Source organism: Geotrypetes seraphini, chromosome 3 (assembly GCF_902459505.1).
Source record: "Geotrypetes seraphini chromosome 3, aGeoSer1.1, whole genome shotgun sequence".
Lineage (NCBI taxonomy): Eukaryota > Metazoa > Chordata > Amphibia > Gymnophiona > Dermophiidae > Geotrypetes > Geotrypetes seraphini.
Genome location: NC_047086.1, coordinates 69,814,353 through 69,838,238, shown reverse-complemented (window position 1 = coordinate 69,838,238; position 23,886 = coordinate 69,814,353). Strand labels below are relative to the sequence as shown.

At 40.9% G+C, this 23,886-nt stretch overlaps 1 protein-coding gene across 1 annotated transcript in view; it reads left to right on the top strand.

Annotated features, from left to right (window-relative positions):
- AGPAT5 (1-acylglycerol-3-phosphate O-acyltransferase 5) overlaps positions 1-23,886 on the top strand; it is a 177,903-nt gene that overhangs the window by 29,645 nt on the left and 124,372 nt on the right. The window contains exons 3-4 of the mRNA XM_033937963.1: positions 652-767; positions 5,981-6,070. Coding sequence (XP_033793854.1) covers positions 652-767; positions 5,981-6,070 — 206 coding nt within the window. The remainder of the gene's footprint in view (positions 1-651; positions 768-5,980; positions 6,071-23,886) is intronic.

The following is a 23,886-nucleotide window of genomic DNA, read 5'->3' as shown; positions in this document are numbered from 1 at the left end:
ATAACCCTTCATTTTTTGGTTTTATGTTCTCAAGGGGCTACTCATAAAAGATATGTAGATTGGTAGCTTTCCTATAAGGCTGCCAGCTGGGATTTGACCTTTAGTATTGGCTTCATCATCTTATATGCATTTTAAGAAATTTATTTTTGTCATCTTAATAGTATACAAAATGCAATCAGATCCTAAGATGGATGATATCCAAAACCAAATATACTTCGATACAAAGCCTAAACATAATAAGAAATTACTTCTATCCAAATCTATAGCAATAAGAAGAAGAAAAAAAAAGGAGAGAGCAACTTCCAACATTCTAATTAGCAATACAACAAAAGAAGTCCAGGACAAAATTTCCAACATTAACCTTGTCCCCAAAGGATATTGCCTTTCTTCCAACCAATTCAGATTTCAGATGGCAACAAATTAACCCACTTAGCTTCCTGAGAAAGTATAAGCATTGTGTATTCACTTGTTCCCTGGGTTAGATGGATTTTCAAATAATTTTCAGTTGAGCATTTTGACTCAGCTGTAAATACATTGCATTATATAATTGGTGGAATAAATTTTTAAGTGGCATTTTTTTTTCTTTAGATATTATTGTGATTGATATTTTATTTGCTCTGTTACTGTATAGGCTGTTTTTTATGTTTACAGTTGACTGGATCATTGCCGATATGTTAGCAATGCGTCAAAATGCTATTGGACATGTGCGTTATGTTCTGAAAGATGGACTGAAGTTTCTTCCCTTATATGGCTGGTATTTTTCTCAGGTAATTCAACTTACTTTTGATTATGCTCTAAATTCAGACCTACTATTGTTGATCATTTCTTTTTTTTTTTTCCTTGAACTGGATGTACACAACACTGTACATATTATATACAGGTACTTTTTTTTATTTATTTATTTGGATTTATATCCCTTCATAGTTTATTAAAAATTTGATTACATGCCTATCAAAATTCTAGGCGAAAGGACAGAACGGGTTACTGTCCCTAGTAGGCTCACAATCTAAGTTTTTGTACCTAGGGCAATATAGATTTAAGTGATTTGCCCAGGGTCACAAGGAGTGGCAGTGAGAATTGAACTCAGTTCCCCAGGATCACAATCCGCTGCACTGACCATTAGGCTACCTCCATGGCATAAATGTACAGGAGATGGGCCCTTTTCAAGGAAGCTCTGGAACAAGAAGGCACATGATGAAAGTCAAAGGAGATTGATTCAAGTGTAATCTAAGGAAATTCTTCTTTATAGGAAGGGTGGTGGTTGCATGGAATGACCTTCCAGTGAAGGTAGTAAAGACGAGACTGTATCATAGGACAAACACAGAGAATCTCTTAAGGTCAAAGAAAGACTAGTAGAGATTAGTAGTTAGACAGATCATAAGATTTTTATCTGATATCAGTATTTTATTTTGGAAGACCCGCTTAATAAAAGAGAGAATAATATAAAAGTCCTGAGGTCTGGAAGCTTCTGAGTAGTGGCAGAGGTGAGGGATTCCATTTCCCTTTTGGCAGTTTCTTTTAACTTGGCATTTTAGATAAAGGCAAAGACCTCCCTAAATATATCTTTTGCTGCTGCTGCTGGACAAGGTCTTCCCTTGCAGAGCTGCTTGCTCAGTTTCTGCTGACCCAGTTAAGTTTTATATTATGAAGTCTCCTCCCAACACATCTGTGCTTTTGATATTTCCTTCTCTTCTGAGCCAAATCAATCTATTTTTAAATTGCCAGTGATGTACCTCAAGGTTTGGTTCTTAGGCCTCTTCTTTTTATAATTTTTGTAAGCGATATTGCTGAAGAGCTGTCTGATACGATTAGCAAATTTGCAGATCATACCAAAATCTGCAAAAGAGTAAACACCCCTGATGGTGTGGATAACATGAGGAAGGACCTAGTGAAACTTGAAGAATGGTTTGACATCTGGCAGCTAAGATTTCATGCTAAGAAATGCAAGGTCATGCATTTAGAAAACATAGAAACATAGAAAAATGATGGCAGATAAGGGCCATAGCCCATCAAGTCTGCCTACTCCACAGAGCCACCCCCCTAAGTCTGCTCTCCTGGAGATCCCGCTCCTAATGACCCATCCTTAACTCCACCCTCTTAGGGATCCCACATGGGCATCCCATTTACCCTTAAAATCTGGCACGCTGTTGGCCTCGATTGGGCTGCAAAAACCTGAGGGAACAGTAGAGTTTAGGAGGTGAAGAACTTTTGTGCATGAAAGAGGAGCGGGACTTGGAAGTGATAGTATGTGATGGTCTTAAGGTGACCAAATAGGTTGAAAAGGTGACAGCGAAAGTTAGTGCATAGGGAGAAGAATGGCCAGTAGGAAAAAGGAGGCATTGATGCCCCTGTATAAAACTCTGGTGAGACCTCATTTAGGATATTGTGTATAATTCTGGAGACTGCAACTTCAAAAAGATATAAAAAGGATAGAGTTAGTCCAGAGGAAAACTACTAAAATGGTTGGTGGTATATGTCATAAGGTGTAAGGGGACAGACTCATAGATCTCAATATATACACTTTGGAAGAAAGGCAGGAGAGGGGAGCTTTAATAGAGATTTTTAAATACCTATGTGGTATATATAGGCATGAGGCCAGTCTCTTTCAATTGAAAGGAAACACCAAAGTGAGAGGGCATGGGATGAAGTTAAGAGTTGATAAGCTCAGGAGTAATATAAGTAAATACTTTTTTGCAGAAAGAGTGGTAGATGTGTAGAATAGACTCCTGGTAGAGGTGGTGGAGACAAAGACATTGTCTGAATTAAAGAAAGCATGTGACAGGCACGTGAGATCTCTTAGGTAGAGGAGGAGATAATAGATGCTGTGGTTGGGCAGACTGGATGGGCCATTTGGATAGGCTGTTTAGAGAGAGGCGTAACCAGAAGAAGAAAGGAGGTGTCGATGCTTCTGTACTGGTCATTGGTGAGGCCTCACTTGGATATTGTGTTCAGTTATGGAGGCTGTATCTGTATCTGAAGTGGTCCAGAGGAAAGTGACAAATATGGTAGGAGGTATGGACCAAAAGAAGAGACTAGAGGATCTCAGCATGTATACTCTGAAGGAGAGGAGGGATAGGGTGATATGATATAGACATTTAAATATTGAAAGCTTTTAATATGGGACCAAATCTTTTCCAGAGAAGGGGAATTGGTAAAACTAGATGACATAATTTTGGGTTGAGGGATGGTAGACTTAGGAGTAATGTTTGGAAATTCTTTTTCATGGAGAGGGTAGTGGATGCCTGGATTGCCTTCCCAAGAGAGGTGGTGGAGTGGAAAACTGACAATTCAAAAAAGCATGGGATAAACACAACTAGAATATGAATGGGCAAACTTTCATGGTCTGAATCCCACAAAGAAGATGGTTTGGAGAGGCTGGAGTGAGCTTCAACAGCAATTCCAGTAGCTGAAACATTAGGACAGTACCGCGTGGACTTGTAAGGTCTGTGGCCCAGAAGAAACAAAAGAAAATAGACAATTTAATCATAAAATTGTAATGCATGTAGTTACAGGGCATACTGGATGGATCATTCAGATCTTTATCTGCTATCATTTTCTATGTTACTTCAGGGATGATTTTAACTAGGTCATTTGCTAGTGAATTTTTATCAATTGCCACTACTTGATTGGGAACTGGCAAGGTTTCCAATAATAACAGTCCTTCAACCTTGGACACTGGGTTAGCATAAGGATATTCCTTAAATTGTAAGCTCCTTCGAGCAGGGACTTTCTCCTTCGTGACTCTGTACAATGCTGCATACACCTGTTAGCACTATAGAAATAATTAATAGTAGTATATTAATATGGATCCCAATTGTCCAGGGCAATTTGTAATTCATTCCCCTAAATAGTGGTGCAGATCTTTATGGGGCATTAAATTACCTAATACTTTATACAATCTGGAAACTATAATATTTTCCTCCACCTTTGGTATGAAAAAAGTTCTTAAGGTGGCCCGTATAGTTTCCAAGTTTATTAAAAATTTGTTATACTGCCAAATCAAACTTCTTGGCGGTTTACAATATATTAAAGGGTTTAAAATTTGCGAACCTTTTACACTATCTAAGTACCACTTTATTTTGTAAGTCCTTGAAATTCTGCAGAGTCCCATCTCCCTGTAAAAGGTGCTCCAAACGCAATATAACTTCCCACTCCCATGCATCAAAAGGGAATGGGGATTTGATATACTGCTTGGACAAGGTATATCAAGTGGTTTACAATCAAGTACTCAAGCATTTTTCCCTATCTGTCCCAGCAAGCTCACAATCTATCTAATGAACCTGGGGCAGTAGGTGACTTGCCCAGGGTCACAAGGAGCAGCGCAGGTTCAGGGTGCTGAGGCTGTAGCTCTAACCACTATGCCACACTCTCCTCAAAATCCCTATTCTCTTGCTCAGATAGGAACAAAATATGTCCTCTCAAGGGCAACAGATTTCTCCTGCCTCATTTAAACTAGGGGGTTCTAAGGGGCCTGGGTGAAGAGATAGAGGTGGGTGCCAGTAAACACAAGGGAGTTCTTTCATCACCAGGGACTTTTATTTGGATGAGGTGGAAGGAAACAAAGGGGTCCTTGACTACTGTGGCAAGATATATATTATTATTATTATTTATTTTTTAATATTGGGGAAGGGGGGTATTGGGTCAGTTTGGGAAAGATGAGAAAATAGATTACCAGAAGGAATTTTTTATTATTATTAGAGGCAGTCCCCATTTTATGAACATCTGTACTTGTACTTACGAACCGGGGTCCTTTTCTGCCTTTGGTGTCCCAACGTGCTCCTCTCCCTCCCTCTCAAGTTCCAACGTGTCCCTCTCTCTCTCCCTCCCTACATTCTGTGTCTCAAGTACGTTCCTTGGGTGTTTACCTTCTGGCCAACTCCCTACTCCTTCTTGCTGAAGTCGTTTTCTCTGCACAAAGCCATGGGCAGCAGCTCCTATGCGCACCCCGCAGCTGAGCCGAAAGCCTTAACTCTGATGTCAGGGCTCCTAATGTCGGAGGGAAGGTTTTCGGTTCAGCCGTGGAGTCGCTGGCTGTGGCTTTGTGCAGAGAAACAACTGTGGCAGGAAGGAGGAAGGAGCCAGCCATAAGGTAAACACCCACCGAAGGAAGGCACATACTTGAGGCACAGAATGGAAGGAGGGAGGGAGAGGAGCGGATTGGGGCTCGGCAGGGAGGGAGCACAAGCTTCAGACAAATGATGGATGGAAGGAAGGAAGGAGGGAGGGAGCATGATCTTGGGACACAGAATGGAGGGGAGCATGAGCCTTAGGATGGAAAAATGGAGAGCGTGAGAGAAAGGGATGCTGAGGTGAGGGAAGGAATAGAAAGGGAGAATTGGGTGTCAGAGAGGGAAAGAGAGATGGTGCACATGGGGAGATGAAGAAAGAGGAGAATTGTTGGGCATATGGAGGGAGAGAGAATTATTGGACATGATGGTGGGAGAGGAATGAGTTAGAGATTCATGGGGAAGAGAGAGATGAGAGGGAGTAATGTTGGATGTGGTGGTGGAGAAGGAACAGTGGAATGGATGGATGGAAAGGGATTCAAGAGGGGCCTCAAGGAGATGGAGAAGGATCCGAGTTAAGAACGGTTTAAAAAACGGAACCCGTTCTTAACCTGGGGACTTACTGTATTATTGTTTAAATAACACAGAGTAGAGGGATCAGGTTAAATCAGGCGGCAGGTGAAAGAAACTGGGGCCAGCGACCATCAACAATTTTTTTTTCTTTATTTCAGCCTTTTCCTGTCAGTGCCTGAGGCAGTTGCTTTTCGGACACTAACAGGAAGGGTGACATTTTGCAGTGAGTAATGGGCAAAGATGAGGGAGGCAGAAGACCATTATTTTCTTTCTAACATGTCCATTATTGATATACAGTATTTAATTAAAACTGCATATGTGTTTTTTTCTCATTGATTATTGATGATGTATGTAAAAATATTTCTAGAAGATAAAATGTATTTGTCTTTTTTATGTCAAAGCATGGAGGAGTATATGTAAAGCGAAGTGCCAAATTTAATGAGAAAGTCATGAGAGACAAACTGCTGGCTCAAGTGAAAACAGGGACTTCGGTAAGATTTTAACTTTATTTAAGTTTAAAGATTTTTCAAGTTTTATAAAAATTTGATAAACCGCCCATCAAATTTCTAAGCTAGTAATTGTCATATTCATTGGGCTTTAATAATAGAAATAATTGAACATCTTTGCTTTCAGGTGAGTCTTGATGACTTTGTGTTGGAACTGTCATGCAGGGTGTCCCGGTTCATTTCCTTTGTCCAAGGTCAGCTATGTACATCTAAAAAGTAGGGCGGCTGTTAGGTTATTGTGGTCATCTGTGTTGGCAGAGCACTGAAGGGTTATGTTGTCTTGGCCAACAAAATGAACCGGGGTTCAAGAAATATAATCTCAGAAAATATGTCTAATAAAAGGCCTGCTGTTTCCATCTATCAGCATATAGGGTTAAAGTTACTTTTAAGAGATTAATACCAGCTTTATGTTGCAAGTTAGGGGTGGAAAGAATTTTTGGAAATGCTAACTTGCAACATGAATAGCGGAGATAAGTAAATTATATATAAAATACAATAAGTTATTATAGATAAAGATAAATTTAAAAATACAAATGATAAAAATCAACAAAATAAATGAATAATGAACCAGTGAAGAGGTTTGCTCGTGTGTGCTAGACTACCGGACGGCATTTTGAGGTTAAAAGAAAATTATTGATGAAATTGCAGTCTTAGTTTGATTTCAGTGTATAGCATCAATATAAAACATGGCAGGGTACTTAAAACCTGACACCCAGCCACCTGTGACCTCGACATCAGCACTGATTGCATCAACACTACATCGAGAGAGTCGGGCTTCTTGCAGCACCAGGATTCTACATCATCTTCATTGATGCCTCGAGTATCGCAGAATGTAACATAAGAAAGCTAAGAAGCACAAACATTCTTCCCTTTCTAGGTATACCATGGCATTCTCCCAAGCATCAACTTTATCGATATAAAGTAAGCATTGACCATTCTCCATCCATCCAGATGATGTTTTCACAGAGGCATACCTCAACATTGAAGTTTCCCATTCCACTGCAACAGGTACAGCAGACTGCTTTAACGCCACTATCTCTTTCAATATTGGCACCAACTCTCCAGGAGGTGATCCGGGCTGTGCTCAGACAGCTTTTAGGACTGCTGCAGACACAGTATTCACAGGCCTTAAAGGCTTCCATGCCTTCCTCAGCCTAACCTGAGGATACATTGGAGCATTGGTCAAGAATGGACCGACTCGATGCATGGATAGTCATCGGTGGAAGAGTTATCTCCTGTTTCACCTCAATGCATAGTTGAGGCTCTCCTGAATGTACTCTCCTGAATTCACCTAGGAGGGAGTACTAGTTATATTCTAAGTATTAAAAAAGGAGGAAGACCAAACAGTAGCTGGCATGGTTAATAAGTGAGGCGAAGGAAGCTATTAGAGCTAAAAGAGAATCCTTCAGAAAGTGGAAGAAGGTCCCAACTGTAAACAGCACAAGGAATCTAGATGCAAGGCGCTAGTAAGGAAGGCAAAGAGAGACCTTGAAAAGAAGATTGTACTGGAAGCAAAAGCACACAGTAAAAACTTTTTTAGGTGTATTAAAAACAACAAGTTGGATGTGATGCTCTGATCAGGAGAGGATGTTGAAATTTGCCTCTCCTGCCACCTGCCCAAATAAACCCAATTTTGTCGGCTTCTGACCTCTCTAAAGAGCTTCTTTAGCCAACATCATTTCTTGCTTCTCTGGGATTTGTATTTGAACTCATTACATCCTAAAGGGCATAGCCTTATTTTGAACACCCTTGCCTGATTGCTGGTAGGTCATCTGGACATCTTCCTAGATTAGGACATTAGCATCTCTCTGCTCTCTGTTGTTGGGGTGAGATTATCTTCTTGGAAGGAAAGTTGAGGATTGTTGGGTGCCCTAGGGCCATAAGAATCCTGGCCCTGGGATTTATCGCCCTTTTGGGATTTCTTTGTATGTACGGCCTTCTTTGGTCATTCTTGGTTACTGTGATGATGATTGGGAAGTGGGTGGAGGATGGGATGAGGAGGTTTATGGATAACCCATTGCAAGCTTTCTGTTGTTATTTGGCAGAGCTTTTATTTTCCTTTTAGTGTATTTTCTACAAAATATTGTGTTATTGCTCTGCGTTGTGAAATCTCAATAAAAATTTCTTGAAAGTAAAAGCAAGAAGCTGGGAAGAGAATCATTTGGACGTCTGGACTACTGAGGGATAAAAGGGGCTCTTAGGGAAGACAAGGCCATAATGAGGTGGTCCTGAGCTGCAAACTCTCTCCCTCCCTCCTTCTTTCCCTTCCTTATCTGAGCACAGCCAGTCAGCAAGAGGCAGCCTCAAAATAGGTTGCTTGCGGCCAGCCCTGGTAGGGCCTTTCCTCTGTTGCATCAGAAGTGATGCATCAGAGAAAAGGTCTTGCTGGGGCTGGCCTGTTTTGAGGGTGCCTCCTGCTGACTGTCTGCACTCGGAGAAGGAGGGTGAAAGTTCATGGCTCAGGACTGCCGCCTGCTCTGCCACTTCGGGGCTTGAGGGAAGAAGAAGGGCTTTGTTGCTCAGGACCGCTGCTGCACTGGTGCTTCAGGGTGGGAGGGAGGGGGGTTCATAGCTGCTTTGGTTTGCAACCATTGCATTTTTTTACCTTGCCGCCGAGATTTTTCCTCTAATGTTGAGGCCTTCTAGTGGGTTCTAGTTCTTCTAATGCTTTTGCTTCTTTTTTGTTCTAAGCTACTGGCTTTTGTGTATTCTACTTTGTCTTGCTGTGTTAGCATCCTACAAACATAATTAAAATATTGCAATCCCTTTTTTTGCCATAACTGGATTTCTTCATAGTACAATGTTGGGAGTTTTTCTTGATTAAGGAAAGCATATATTCTAATGAATTTGGTGTTTGAAAACCATAGTACATTTATATTTTAAAGAAGACCTGTAACCATCAAGAAAATTAATCATGTGTTATGTGACATTTAAATATTTAACAATTCAGTCTGTAACAAAAATATTTCTTGATAACTTTGAAGAATGGTGATTGCTGCCAAATGACTTTTCCCATGACTGTCTCTGAGGGCTGTGGCTTAGTGATTGGTGTTACTGTACTTTTACTAATAATGTGATATAACTGTGTCTTCTGCCCTATATTTCTAAAAGCAGTTTTATCTAGCAGGGAAGCAAAACATCTTAGCAGACAGGTTGAGCAGACTCCCTACAACCTCACGAGTAGTCACTTAGCTCAGCTGTCTTGTGTCAAATATTCTCAGATGGGGACCCCAAAAGTAGACCTTTTTGCTTCTTCTCACAACCACAAACTCTTCTGTTCCAGACTCTACAGTCCCAATCATCTAGAGTCAGATGCCTTCTTCCATGACTGGCAATGCAGGTTTCTTTATGCTTTTCCTCCAGTTCCTCTAGTCAAACTTCTCCAAAAGCTGGCCACCATGATTTTCATAGCACCTCGATGGCTCTGTCAACTATAGTTCCCCCTCTTCCTACAACTCGGTGTACAGGAGCCCATTACACTTCAGATCTTTCCAACATTGCTGACACAGAACAAGGGCTTCATCTCAATCTACGTTCATTAGCACTCGCAGCATGGTATCTCTCTCCCACCAAGTAGATGGTTTCACACACTCTGCACCTGTGTCAGCTATCATTAAAGCTTCTAGGAAACCTTCCACATAACATTGCTATCATTTTAAATGGACTCACTTTACAGTCTGGTGTAATCTCCACTCACTAGACCCGATCATATTTCCTCTCCCATTGGTTCTGGACTATCTTCTTTATCTTTCCAACTCTGACCTCAAAACTACTTCAGTCAGAGTTCATTTTAGTGCTTTTAGTGGTTTTCATACACCACTGGACAAAAAGCCATTGTCTGTACATCTTTTGGTTTCTAGATTCATGAAAGGCCTTTACCATACTAAGCTGTCTCTCAAGCCTCCTCCTGTGACTAGGGACCTTAATGTTGTACTTTCCACTCTAATGAAGCCTCCATTTGGACAACTCTTGACCTCATCTCTCGAGCATCTCACTTGGAAGATAGTATTCTTCATATCTCTCACATCTGCATGCCAGGTCAGTGAACTTTAAGCACTTGTGTCAGATCCACCTTATACAACATTCTAGTTTCCAAGTTTATTTACAATTTGATATATTGACCATCAAACATCAAATTGACCATCTGGACGGTTTACAATTCCTAAAATTAGAGTTTAAAAAATGGAATAATAAAAATAGGGGAACATAAAAACCAGACAAAGATATGGACAAAGTAGATACAATAGGCACTGGGGGAGGGGAAGATTCAAAATTGCATCAAAGTCAAAATAAAAATAAAAGGGAGGTGAGAGGGGGAAGGGAGAGAACGAAAAGGAGAAGGGAGGGAGGTCGCTTCTTAAAAGCGGTTGTTTTGAACAATTAAAAATTGGAAGAAAAAAGATCTTATCCAAAATTTTGGCATGCATCTTGAAATAAAAAAGTTTTTAGCTTGCTTTTGAATTTGTCAAGTAAGTTTTCTGATCGAAGATGAGATGGGATTGCGTTCCAGAGGGAAGGGGCTGTGACAGAAAAGATTAAGGGCTCCTTTTACGAAGGTGTGTTAGGGCCTTAATATGCGAAATAGCGCGCGCTAGCCGCTACCACATCCTCTTGAGCAGGCGGTAGTTTTTCAGCTAGCGCATGCTAATCTGGTGTTTGCGCTAAAAACGCTAGCGCACCTTCATAAAAGGAGCACAAAGTTTTGAGTGTAGGAAAGATCTTTGAGGGACAGAACAGTCAGTAGATTAAGATCAGCGGATCTCAGAGCCCGGGAAGAGGCATAAGGAATGAGATACTTATCAAGAAAAGATGGAGAGTGGGCGAGTTTAATCTTGAATACCAAGAGGAGAATTTTGTAAGTAATTCGACGTGAGACAGAGAGCCAATGTGCCTCATTAGCAACAGGGTAACGTGATTGTATTTTTTTGCGTTATAGATAAGTTTAATGGCAGTATTTTGAATCAACTGCAGTCGATGGATTTCTTTTTGTGTGATTCCATGGTATAAGGAGTTGCAGTAATCTATGTGGGAAATAATCAGGGAGTGAACTAGGGTTTGGTTAGAGGCCGGTTCGAGAATAGAGGATATAGAGCGAATTAGTCAGAGTTTATAGAAGCATTTTTAAATAACTGCACTGATCTGATCATGAAAGATGAGGCCTTTATCTAAGATGATTCCTAATAATTTAGGTTCAATTGGAATTTGTTTAGTGTCAATGCATATAGGTCCTTTTAAAGATTCTTGATAAGGTGGTTCTTTGCACTCATCCCAAGTTCCTTCCAAAAGTCATCTCGGAATTTCATCTGAATCAGTCTATAGTTCTTCCTGTTTCTTTCCAAGACCACATTCTCACCTTGGTAAAGCTGCACTCCACACATTGGACTGTAAACGTGCTCTTGCTTATTACTTAGATCTCACTAAATCTCAGAGAACTTCCACTCAATTGTTTCTGTCTTTCAATCCCAACAAGCTAGGAGCTCATGTCACCAAGAGAACAATCTCCACATGGCTGGCGGACTGTATATCTTTTTGTTGTGCTCGGACTGGCTGACACTTGAAGGCCATATCGCTGCACATAAAGTTCGAGCAATGTCAGCTTCAGTAGCTCATCTATGTTCTACTTTATCCAAGAAGAATTTTGGGATTTCTTCTATTGTGACATTCTTCTGAGTGGATTTTCACATTTGAAACCACTCCCATTGAGGACATCTATAAAACAGTCACTTGATCCTCAATTCATACCTTCACATCCCACTATTGTTTAGAGAATCATTGCAGATTAGACAGTCGATTCAGCCAAGCAGTTCTACAAAATTTATTCTCCACTTAGATGCCAACTTCCTTCCAACCCTTAGTTTTGCTAGGTTCCTGGTAGTTGCCACTAACTCTCTTCTCAGATGCATGATCCTGGCAGTTAGGGAGTCCCACATGTGAGAATATACTACCTGCTGGTCCTTGGATAAAGCATAGTTAAACACCTGTAGCAGGTGTATCCGAGGACAGCAGACAGATATTCTCACAATCCTCCCACCTCTCCTAGTTGGCTTCTTAGGTTTTGTTAATGAACTGATGGTCCTGTGAGCCAACGTTGGGTGGGAAGGCACTAGCACGCATGGTATGGGCAGTCTTAAAGTTTTAAAGTGACTGTACAATTTTTTGACTGTCCGTGCTAGGTTCCGTGAGAATGTCTACCTGCTGTCCTTGGTCTGGGCTTTCAAGATGGTATTTTTAAACAATGTCCATGCCTGACTTAAAGTCCTAACCTTTGTGGGTCAATCTTTTAGCTTTTTTTAAAGTCATTTTCCTCATTTTATCATAGTTGGCCCTTTGAAAATTAAATGCTGCAACTGTGACTTCACTCCCTCAAATTTGATCGTTATGATCACTGTTTCCCAGTGGAACCAACACTGTTACTTCTCGTACTATGCTATGTATGCCACTAAAGACTAGATCTAAAATAGCTCACCACCTTTTTGGTTCCTGGATCAGTTGCTCCAAGAAGCAGTCATTTATTACATCTAGGAATTTTACCTCTCTAGCACTCCCTGATGTAACCTTTATCCAGTTAATATTAGGGTAGTTAAAATCATACACAGTGTTTAACATATTCTCCTTGGTTTGAAACACAATGTGCAATGAATGAACCTCAAAAAAGAGAATGAATACATTAAATAATAAGTGGAGAAAAAAGACCTCAATAATCCACAATATGTGCTCTGAACCAAGCTAGAGCCACTCTGTTGTTCACTTTCATCATTCATTAAAAAATCTCCACTTAATATTCTTAGCAAAAACATTCATGCACAAACAGTTTTAGTCCAAATATTTGAATGCAAAATGTCCCAACTTATGCAAACATGCATGGCTCAAAGCTTTGACTTTATGTTCCTGTTGGATAGATTTTGGAGAGGGGTTCCAGTGAATATATAGAGTATGTGTGGTTAATTATTTAGTGATCCTCACCTCAAGACAAAGAAGAACTCCGAACCCTTTTGCCTTCCCCTTTCCTCCACTCAAGGGCACTCAGCACAAAAAGATGTTTGATAATAGAGAATGACACGGTGAAAAAATTGGTCCCCGTCACCGCCCCGTCCCCGTCTCACCATCCCCGTCACCGCCCCGTCCCCGTCTCACCATCCCCGTCACCGCCCCGTCCCCGTCTCACCATCCTCTTCACCGCCCCGTCACCGCCACTGCCACCCCATTCACCGCCCCGTCACCGCCACTGCAATCCCATTCACTTTTCTTTATTTACGTATAAAGGAAACATTCTTTAAAACTTTAAAACTTAGTTAAATATTAGTTAATAACTATACAAAAACAAAACACGCAGAGAAAAAATTAATTAATATAAATTCTCAAAACTGACACATTTTGATCACTAAATTTAAAATAGTTATTTTTCATACAGTTTTTCAATCACTAATCTTCCACCACCCCTGGGGCTAGCAATGCAAAAACAAACACGACATGTACTTTAAATGCTTACAATGTTAGCCTATATGGTAAGTAGACGCGGCCGCTGTACCTAATCGCGGCAAAGATCTCCCTGCCGTGATTAGCATAGTGACTGCGGCTACGGCTGCAAGTCTCCCCTCCCCCCAGCGATCACGGCAGGAGGGCACCCAACCCCTCCTGTAGACCCCCCCAACGGCCCTCCCGACAATCGCAGCAGAAGGGTACCCAACCCCTCCTGCCGGTCCTCCCAATGGCCTCCCCTAAGATCGCCGGCAGGAGGGTACCCAACCCCTCCTGCTGGACCCCCCCCCCCAACGAACCCTCCCACCCCGGAACCCCCTTAGTCTTACTTTCCAAGTTGGACCGGACGGCTCCTCACACGTATGGCCAGCAGGCTTGCCTCCGTCCAAATGAGGCGGGCCCGCCCCTACCCTGCCCAACCCACAGGATCCTAGGGCCTGATTGGTCTAGGCACCTAAAGCCACTCTCGCTATAGGAGGGGCCTTAGGTGCTTGGGCCAATCAGGCCCTAGGATCCTGTGGGTTAGGCAGGGGAGGGGAGGGGCGGGCCCGCCTCATTTGGACGGAGGCAGGCCTGCTGGCCAGACGAGCGAGGAGCTGTCCGGTCCAACTTGGAAAGTAAGACTAAGGGTGGTGTTTCGGGATGGCGGGGTTTGTTGGGGGAGGGACCGGCAGGAGGGGTTGGGCACCCTCCTATTGGCGATATAGGGGGCCGTTGGGGGTGCCGGCAGGAGGGGTTGGGCACCCTCCTACCAGTGAGGGCGATCGTCGGGGGGGGGGGGCGGGTTCTATTGGCAGGAAGGGTTGATCTGACAAATGAGGAGCACGGTGAAAACACAGGTAAATTGCGGTTCCTAGAGGGGGGGACATTGGCCTGCGGGGACAAATCTATTCACCGTTTTTGCGGTCGGTGAAAGGATTTGTCCCCGCGTCTGCGGCGATTTGCTAATGAGGTCACCATAACCCGCAGCCACGCAGCGGTTCGCTGCGGGGATCGCTCCCCGTGTCATTCTCTATTTGATAACCTTCTGGCGACGCAAGCAGCATAACTTAACCACTCCATCTCCAACCTGTTGACGGCAATGGGCGACTTCAAAACTTTTGAAAAGAAATCAAAACCCTACTTTTCAAAAAATGTATCCAGATATCTTAACCCAACCCTTCCCCCTCCTCCTAGATAAATTCTCCCCCAAAACCTCCACTTAAATAATCTCTTCCTCCCCAAAACACCAACCAAGTATTCAGATCCCTGAAATGTAACGTAATTTTATTTGTACTCTAACTGTAATCTATTTGTTATATCACACAGTAACATACAGTAAATTTAATTTCCAATTTGCAAGTTCTTCCAGAATTAATCCAGGTACCTCTCCTCCCTTGTAACCAAACAAAACAAACAAACAAACAAAAAAACCCAAAACTTCACTGGAAATGTCCAGTTAGCTCTTTTGTAATCCGCCTTGAACTGCAAGGTATAGGCGGAATAGAAGTCCCTAATGTAATGTAAAGTGATTTCAATTACCCCAACATTGACTGGGTAAATGTTACATCAGGGAGTGCTAAGTTAGGTGCCATCGACTTGCGTTCAAGTCCTAGCAACTTGATGAATTATGGACAAACATTGGCTTTTACTAAACTGCGGTAGAGCTTCTTACCAAGGGCCGGTGAGGTAAATGCTCTGATGCTAAAAGGAATTGAATGAGCATCAGAGAAGTAACCTCGCTTGTCCGTGGTAAAAAGCTCTACCACAGTTTAGTAAAAGGAGCCCAAAGTTTATTGTATAAAACCTCAAAAAAAAAAAATCCAGACTGTAGTGCATATACAAGAGTCCCGACACGGCACTATGTTTCAGTGATAGCGATGTCTGTGTCGGAGGTCAAACAGTATGCATCTGCAACTTGTGAAATGTGATGTGACACAGGAATATTATTTCCCTTTGAAGGCGTCACTATTGCTTAAATATGGTGCCATGTTAGCTTTCCTGTATATACGCTACAATCTGGACCTTTCTTTTAAGGGTTTATACAATAAACTTTGACATTTGCACTTTGGGTCTTTTGCTTATCCATGGAGGATCATTCTTTATTCCTACTTTTTTTCTTTCTGATTAGAGCCATTTAAATAATTCCACTGAAAATCATTGCACTGCTCTGACGCTATATGGATAGTGGCAGTATTTCAGCACCTCTATCTTGGTAGCTATCCAAAAAAGACAGAAATATTGCTGTTTTATTTTGTCCAGATAGTTATTTGGATAGTATCACTAATTAACACTGGAGTTAGCCAGATAAGTCCAATGATCTATAGACTACCTATATTAAATTTGCTGATGACACAAAGTTGTTAAATTGCAAGAGGACCTTGTGAGACTGGAAGGCTGGGTGTCAAAATGTCAGATGACATTTAATGTGAGCAAATTCAAAGTGATGCATGTGGGAAAGAGGAACCCAAACTAGAGCTATGTGATGCAGGGTTCCACGTTAGGAGTCGCCACCCAAGGAAAGGATCCAGGTGACATCTTTGAGGATACAATGAAACCCACTGCTCAGTGTATAGCGGTGGCTAAGAAAGCAAATAGAATGTTAGGAATTATTAAGAAAGTAATGGAAAACAAAGATGAAAATGTTACAATGCCGTTGTATTACAACTGTGTGCAGTTCTGGTCACATATCTCAAGAAAGATATACCGTATTTTTCGGACCATAAAACGCACTTTTTCCACCCCCAAAAAGGGGGTGGAAAAGTGAGTGCATCTTATGGAGTGAATACACCAACACCCCCCCTCCCCCCCCGGTACCTTTTTAAAGTTGCAGTGCTCTCCTGCTGGACGGCTGTCTTTGGAAGCAAAGCGGTGCAACACAGGAGCGCAACCTTTGCGCTTCCTGCCTGGTCCCGCGCCGCTCATTGATTGGCTGATGTCATCTCTCAATGAGAACTGACCTCAGCCAATCACTGAGCAGCGTGGGACCAGGCAGGAAGTGCAAAGGTCGCGCTTCTGCGTCACGCCACTCTGCTACCAAAGACAGCCGTCCAGGAGAGCACCGCAACTTTATAAAGGTACTGGGGCAGCTTCGAGCTGGCCCCTTCGGCTGTGGGCAGGCTGCTACGGCTGCTGGCAGCTTCAGGCTGTGGGCAGATTCTGGCTGTGGGCTGCTTTGGGGGCGGGTGGCTGCAGGCGGGTGGCTTCGGGCTACAGGCGGGCTACTTCAGGCTGCTTAGCACCAGACCACCAGATGCACCCCCTGTAGAGGAGGAAATTTTTTTTTCCTTAGTTTATCCTTCTGTACAGGGGGGTTGCGTCTTATAGACCAAAAAATACGGTAGTGGAATTAGAAAATGTACAGAGAAGGGCAACAAAAATGATAAAAGGGATGGGACAAGTTCCCTATGAGGAAAGGCTAAAAGCTCAGGGGAGATATGATAGAGGTCTATAAAATACTGGGTGGAGTGGAAAGGGTATATTTGAATCGCTTGTTTACTGATTTCATAAATATTAGGACTAGGGGGTATACAATGAAGCTATTAAGTAGTACATTTTAAAAAAGTGGAGAAAATATTTCTTTACTAAAGGTTTAATTAAACTTTGGAATTTGTTGCTAGTGAATGTGGTGAAATCAGTTACCATAGCAAGGTTTAAAAAAGCTTTGGATAATTTCCTAAAAGAGAAGTTCATAAATCATTATTGAGATGGCTTGGGGAAATTTAGCTTATTTCTAGGATACAAATAAGCAGCATAAAATCTCTATTACTCCTTGGGATCTTGCCAGGTACTTGTGACCTGGATTGTCCACTATTGGAACAGGATATTGGATTTGATGGACCTTTGGTCTGTCCCAGTATGGCAATTCTTATGTTATTTGACACTGAATATCCAGGAATATGTTTATATATTTTGTGGCTGGTGTTTAAAAGGAACAATGACTGCAGAGTTTAAATATTGACATAAACATTTTCCCACGTTTCCCTTGATCTTTTCAATTGTCTAGTTCAGGGGTGGGGAACGAGGGCTGCAACTGGGGTTTTCAGGATTTCCCCAGTGAATCTACATGAGATCTATTTGCATATAATGGAGGCGATGCATGCAAATAGATCTCATGCATAATCATTGGGGAAATCCTGAAAACCCGACTGGATTGTGGCCTTCATTCCTCACCCTTGGTCTAGTTAGTTGTAACAGACCATATGTTTGACATAAACTCTCAAAACAGGGATCTTAAGGGAGATCTAGGAGGAACATGAATGTGGTTTCTATGTAAGCTCATTAACACACTTGAACTTTTACTTCAAATAACAGAAAATTATTTACTGTACTACATGCAATAATATATATCTTTATTAAGAATAAATGTCATAGTATGCTGATCAATGGGCACTAGTTCTATACATTGCCTGGCAAGTGATAACACTTATTATTCTATCAATATTTGTGGGGGGAAGGGGTTAAGTCATAAATCAATTATAATTTTTTTAAACATCCCCTGTTAGTGTTGCAATTTTATTTGGTATGGTATTTAAATGATACATTCTGATACAACTCAGAATGCTCTTCTCTTCCTCCGCCAACTCCAGAATCTGTGCCTTCTACCTTGCTGTGCCACATACTTGGAACAACTGCCCAAATGGCAGGCTCCGTCTCTGGCAGTGTTCAAGGCCCAGTTAAACGCCTTTTCAAGACTGCCTTCAACCTCTCACCTTGGGTTCCGCATCTTTAACTCTATAAGTCATGTCTGTCTGTCCAAGTTAGATTGTAAGCTCTTCTGAACAGGGACAGTATATGAAATGTAATGTTAAAATGTACAGCTTTGCATAGGCCTTTCAGCACTATATAAATGATTAAATAGTAGTAATGCTCAGCCTAATTCATAATCTATCTTATGTACCTGGGGCAATGGGGGGATTAAGTGACTTGCCCAGGGTCACAAGGAGCAGCATGGGTTTGAACCCACAACCACTGTGCCACACTATTATCTTCTTTTAAATTTGCATGTTTATTTTATATTTCCTAGTTGAATATTCAGAACCATTACAGTTAAATCATTTATATTCCATTATAGCCAACAATTAGTTCATAGCGGATTAAATCACAAAGAAGCTAGATTAATAAATCTAGGATATACATATAAGCCAGTTTATAATAAAGATAGACATTATCCTGCTGTTATCTACAAAGAATATACAGTAAAACCTTGGATTGCAAGTTACTTGGTTTGCAAGTGTTTTTGCAAGACAAGCAAAACATTTTACTAAATTTTAACTTGATATACAAGTAATGTGTTGCAATACAAGTGCATACAGTATACATAACATAACAACTTTATTTTTCTATATCACCTTAATCAAAAGAATTCTAGGCGGTTTCCACAAAAGAGAAAAACTGGACAATCAGTGAAATACAAAATAATAAGAAAAGGAATACAGCCTGTTATATTAAAAAAGACATTAAAAATTTAAAATTGATGGAGTAAAATTAATTACGTTAAAGATAAAAGCACAGATTAAGAGATAAATTTGTCAAATAATACACACATCGCAACTGAGCCAATGGTTCTTCTCTCTTTGACGCTGCAAGAGTGTAGTGACTGTTCTAAATGTACAAAGTCTTGCAATAAGAGTACATACAGTATATACACGTCACATCATCACAACTGAGCTCTCTGATGCAACTGTCTCTGATGCTGCAGGAGCGTAGTGACTGTTCTAAATGAGTGAGGTTGTATGTATAGTATTTTGTATGAAAGTTTTTGGGTTGTGGAATGAATCGTCTGAGTTTCCATTATTTCTTATGGGGAAATTTGCTTTGATATACAAGTGCTTTGGATTACAAGCATGCTTCTGGAACGAATTATGCTCGCAAACCAAGGTTTGACTGTATTTTCAAAACAGAAAAGTTTTAAGCACCTTTTTACATGCATTAAAATTTGGTATAGATAATAATTGAGTTAGAAAAGTCAATTAGATAGAAACAACTTGATAGGAAAATAAAGTAGTAAACAGCATTTATGAAATAATTCCCCTGGGTCTAGGGAATTATAGTAATATTGCATCTTGAACATTATAACGTTGACTAGCCAATGATCTAGATACTACCGTAAATCTATATATATAAAATCGGAGGTATGTATGTGTGTGTGTATGTGCCGCGATCACGCAAAAACGGCTTGACCGATTTGAACGAAACTTGGTATGCAGATCCCTCACTACCTGGGATGATATGTTCTGGGGGTCTCGCGGCCCACCTGCACACGTGGGCGGAGCTACAAACAGAAAATCAGATTTCACCCATTCATGTGAATGGAAAAAATGTAAAAAGCTGCCATTCTCACAGTAATTCAAAAACGGCTTGACCGCTTTGAACGAAACTTGGTATGCAGATCCCTCACTACATGGGGTGATATGTTCTGGGGGTCACGCGGCCCACCTGCACACGTGGGCGGAGCTACAAACAGAAAATCAGATTTCACCCATTCATGTCAATGGAAAAAATGTAAAAAGCTGCCATTCTCACAGTAATTCAAAAACGGCTTGACCGCTTTGAACGAAACTTGGTATGCAGATCCCTCACTACATGGGGTGATATGTTCTGGGGGTCACGCGGCCCACCTGCACACGTGGGCGGAGCTACAAACAGAAAATCAGATTTCACCCATTCATGTCAATGGAAAAAATGTAAAAAGCTGCCATTCTCACAGTAATTCAAAAACGGCTTGACCTATTTGAACGAAATTTGGTATGCTGATCCCTCACTACCTGGGGTGATATGTTCTGGGGGTCTCGCGGCCCACAACTCTATGTTGCTTGCTCAAGGGTGGGTTCACCCAACAATTTATATGTTCTTGCTCCTGGAGGTGAAACTAAAAATGTTGTTTATAATCACGTTTTGCGTTAGTTGTATTGTATTCATTTTGTCAAATATTTCACATTATAATTTGAATATTGTACTTTTTATAAAGCTGTAAAAAAATAATTTCATTCACCACTATAAAGTATCTTTATTTGAATCCATTTACAGTGTTATTGCTATAATTAAATACCCGTGCAACGCCGGGTCATCAGCTAGTTATTTATATATTTGGGAGTCGGGCCATACAATATTTGGAACAGCAGGAAACACTATTTAAACATTATTCTGGGCTCCACTGAAAGCCAGTGTGAAGCAATATAAGAAGGTGTAATCCTGTCTGAGTTTTGAACGGTCTGATTTCTCTTAAGTAAATTCTTAGAAACCCCGCAACCCCAAGATAACAAAGCTAATAATTTGCTTAAAATTAATGAATGAACCACTAGTCTGAATTGGTCTTGCCACAAGTATTTCTAATGCTTCTTTCTTAGGACCCCGAATGTGCATCTTACAAGGTGATTAATCTGATCCTTCACTATTAGTTTATTATCCATTTCAAGGAAGAACAATTGAAATCAGCACACTATAACATGTTCATTATATTCTTAGCTATGATGCTTGTCTGATGATATCCTCAATAAAGACATTTTTATGAGCCAGAACTATAGTATAATTAGTTTTTTTACTGAGAGGGCTTTCTAAATTGGAATTTAATGTCTTTGGATCTTAAATGGGATTGGAACTATGAGATCTGTTCAAAACGTTCCAAGACAGTTTGAATTACATGCCAACTTGAAGCTCTTTTGGGACGTGCTAGTGGTGTTGAGTAGCTTGAAACCGCACGAGTATCCGTCTCTTTTTTTGTTTGCTGATATCTGTTTTCGTCTTTGAGCTAAAGCAGTTTTTGTGAAAGTGTGTTTCATGATCAGCTGTTTTTCATCACGTTCGATTCCAATGAGTAGCACTACAGCATGAAGTTCTGTTTTAAATTGGGTAAGACCACTACAGAAACTTATGAAATGTTGAAAGTAGCTTATGGGGAACATGTCATGAGTCGTGGAAGGTGTTTTGAATGGTATTCATGTTTCAAAAGTTATTGTAAATCAGTGGAAGATGATTCGCGAACTAGAAGACCATCAACTGCAACTGATGATGATCATGTTGATCAAGTGAGGGTTCTTGTGTGCGATAATCAGCGATTAACTGTTAGAGAATTGGCAGAGGATTGCAACATCTCTATTGGTTCATGCCACAAGATTCTAACAGAGAAGTTGGGGATGTCTCGCGTTGCGCCAAAGTTTGTTCCACTGTTGGTGACCGACGACCAGAAGAACAACCGCATCATAATCTGTCAGAATCTTCTTGAACAGGCAAATGAAGATGAAACATTTCTTGATAAAGTGATAACTGGTAAAGACATGGGTCTACGGTTATGACATGGGTCTACGGTTATGACATGGAAATCAAAGCTCAATCGTCTCAATGGAGAACCAAAACATTGCCAAAACCGAAAAAAGCTTGGCAGGTTTGATCAAACGTCAGTGATGTTAACAGTTGTTTTTTTTATACAGTTGCGCCATTGTTCACTATGAATTTCTGCCACAAATACAAACTTGTCAACCAAAATTACTATCTGAAAGTGTTGAAACGATTCCATGAGAGAAACAGGAGAAAGCAGCCCGAAATTTGGAGGGAGCAGTCGTGGTGCCTGTATCACAACAACACGCCCGCTTACACCGCTGTCAAAATTCATGAATTTTGCGTAAAAATCACTATATGGTTCTTCCCCAGCCACCTTACTCTCCTGACTTAGCCCCTACTGACTTCTTGTTTCCTGAACATAAATCCACGTGATTCAACACTATTGAAGACATGAAAGCAAAATTTGACATAGCAACTTTTGGCGATTCCTGAAGATGTGCTTAATGACTGTTTACAGAAGTAGAAACGATTTTGGGGAAAAGTATATACATAGGGAAGGGGAGTACTTTGAAGGAAACCCAATAGAATAAATTGTAAGATTGTTTAATAGATTTTTATAAAATCAGTCCTGGAACTTTTTGAACAGACCTTGTATATAACTTTTTACAAAAGCCTAAAACCCTGGTCATTTAGTCAGACTGAAGTACAATACCGATAGCAAGCCTAATCTACACACCCCTCTCTCAATATGTCTTCTCCCCCTGCTTTCCAATCTAACATTGTAGTTCATACCTTGATTCCCCTCTTTTAGTTATCCCATTCTTATTTTTCATTCACTTTCTTCCCTCCTACTACGTTTTTTAAGCCACCCAGACAATATGCTTGATGGGTGGGGTAAAACTGAATAAGCTTGAGTGAAGTGGTGTAGTGACCATGTTAGTCCAATCTTCAAGGTAATATGCAGAAATAAAACACAAAGGAACAAAATAATACATTTTTTATTGGACTAACTTAATATAGTGTGTGATTAGCTCTATAAGGTAACCCCTTCTTCTTCAGATTAGAGGGGGTTACCTTCAGAAGCTAATCATAAACTACATTGTTAGTCCAATAAAAAAAGTTTTTTTTTTTCCTTTTATGTTTTTCTTTTATTTCTACATATTCTCTTGAATAAACTTGGAAATGAAGCCAATCCATAAGTCATCCTGCCCTGTCAACATTGTATGGTATGGAATGGCATTTTAGAAAGCACACCTATACCCAAAATAAATGTCCAATGGAAGACATGCTATCGAACAGGGGTATTTCAGAAACAGTGTTGTGAATGTATACAAGTGTTCCTAAATTGTCCTGTATCCATTTTCAGAGATGAACACCCAAAAATGGAAATAAGTACATGGCAAATAAATATCCAGTCTATAAATGTAAACATTATTATATGTGCAAAACAGCCATTGTCAGCTGCTGTGCAGAAATGCATCTCAAAATACTGAAAAACTTTGTCTTTTGGAACCCCAACTGGCTTAAACAGATGGAGAATGCACATGGTTGAATGTGAATAAATATTCAGGCCAACCAACCTGTGGCATAGCCACGTAATTGGATGGATGCTAGTGCCTCATGAGTGAACATTCACATGGCACGACGTTAAAGATTGTTTGTCTTCCAGGTGAGTAGTATGAGCCTCGCAGAGCTTTGATTTCCGGTCTGCATGGCACAGCACCTATGAGAGCAAAGCATTAGACAAACCAGATAGCTGTCAGGAAGGAGCCATATTTCTTCAGAGGAGAGTGACCTCCTGGTGGTTTTGTGTGTCATAGAAACATGATGACAGATAAAGGCCAAATGGCCCATCTAGTCTGTCCATACGCAGTAAGCATTATCTCTTTCTCTGAGAGATCCCACGTGCCTATCCCAGGCCCTCTTGAATTCTGTCTCCACCACCTCTTCCAGGAGACTGTTCCATGCATCTACCACCCTTTCTGTAAAAAAGTATTTCCTTAGATTACTCTGGAGCCTATCACCTCTTAACTTCATCCTATGCCCTCTCATTGCATAGTTTT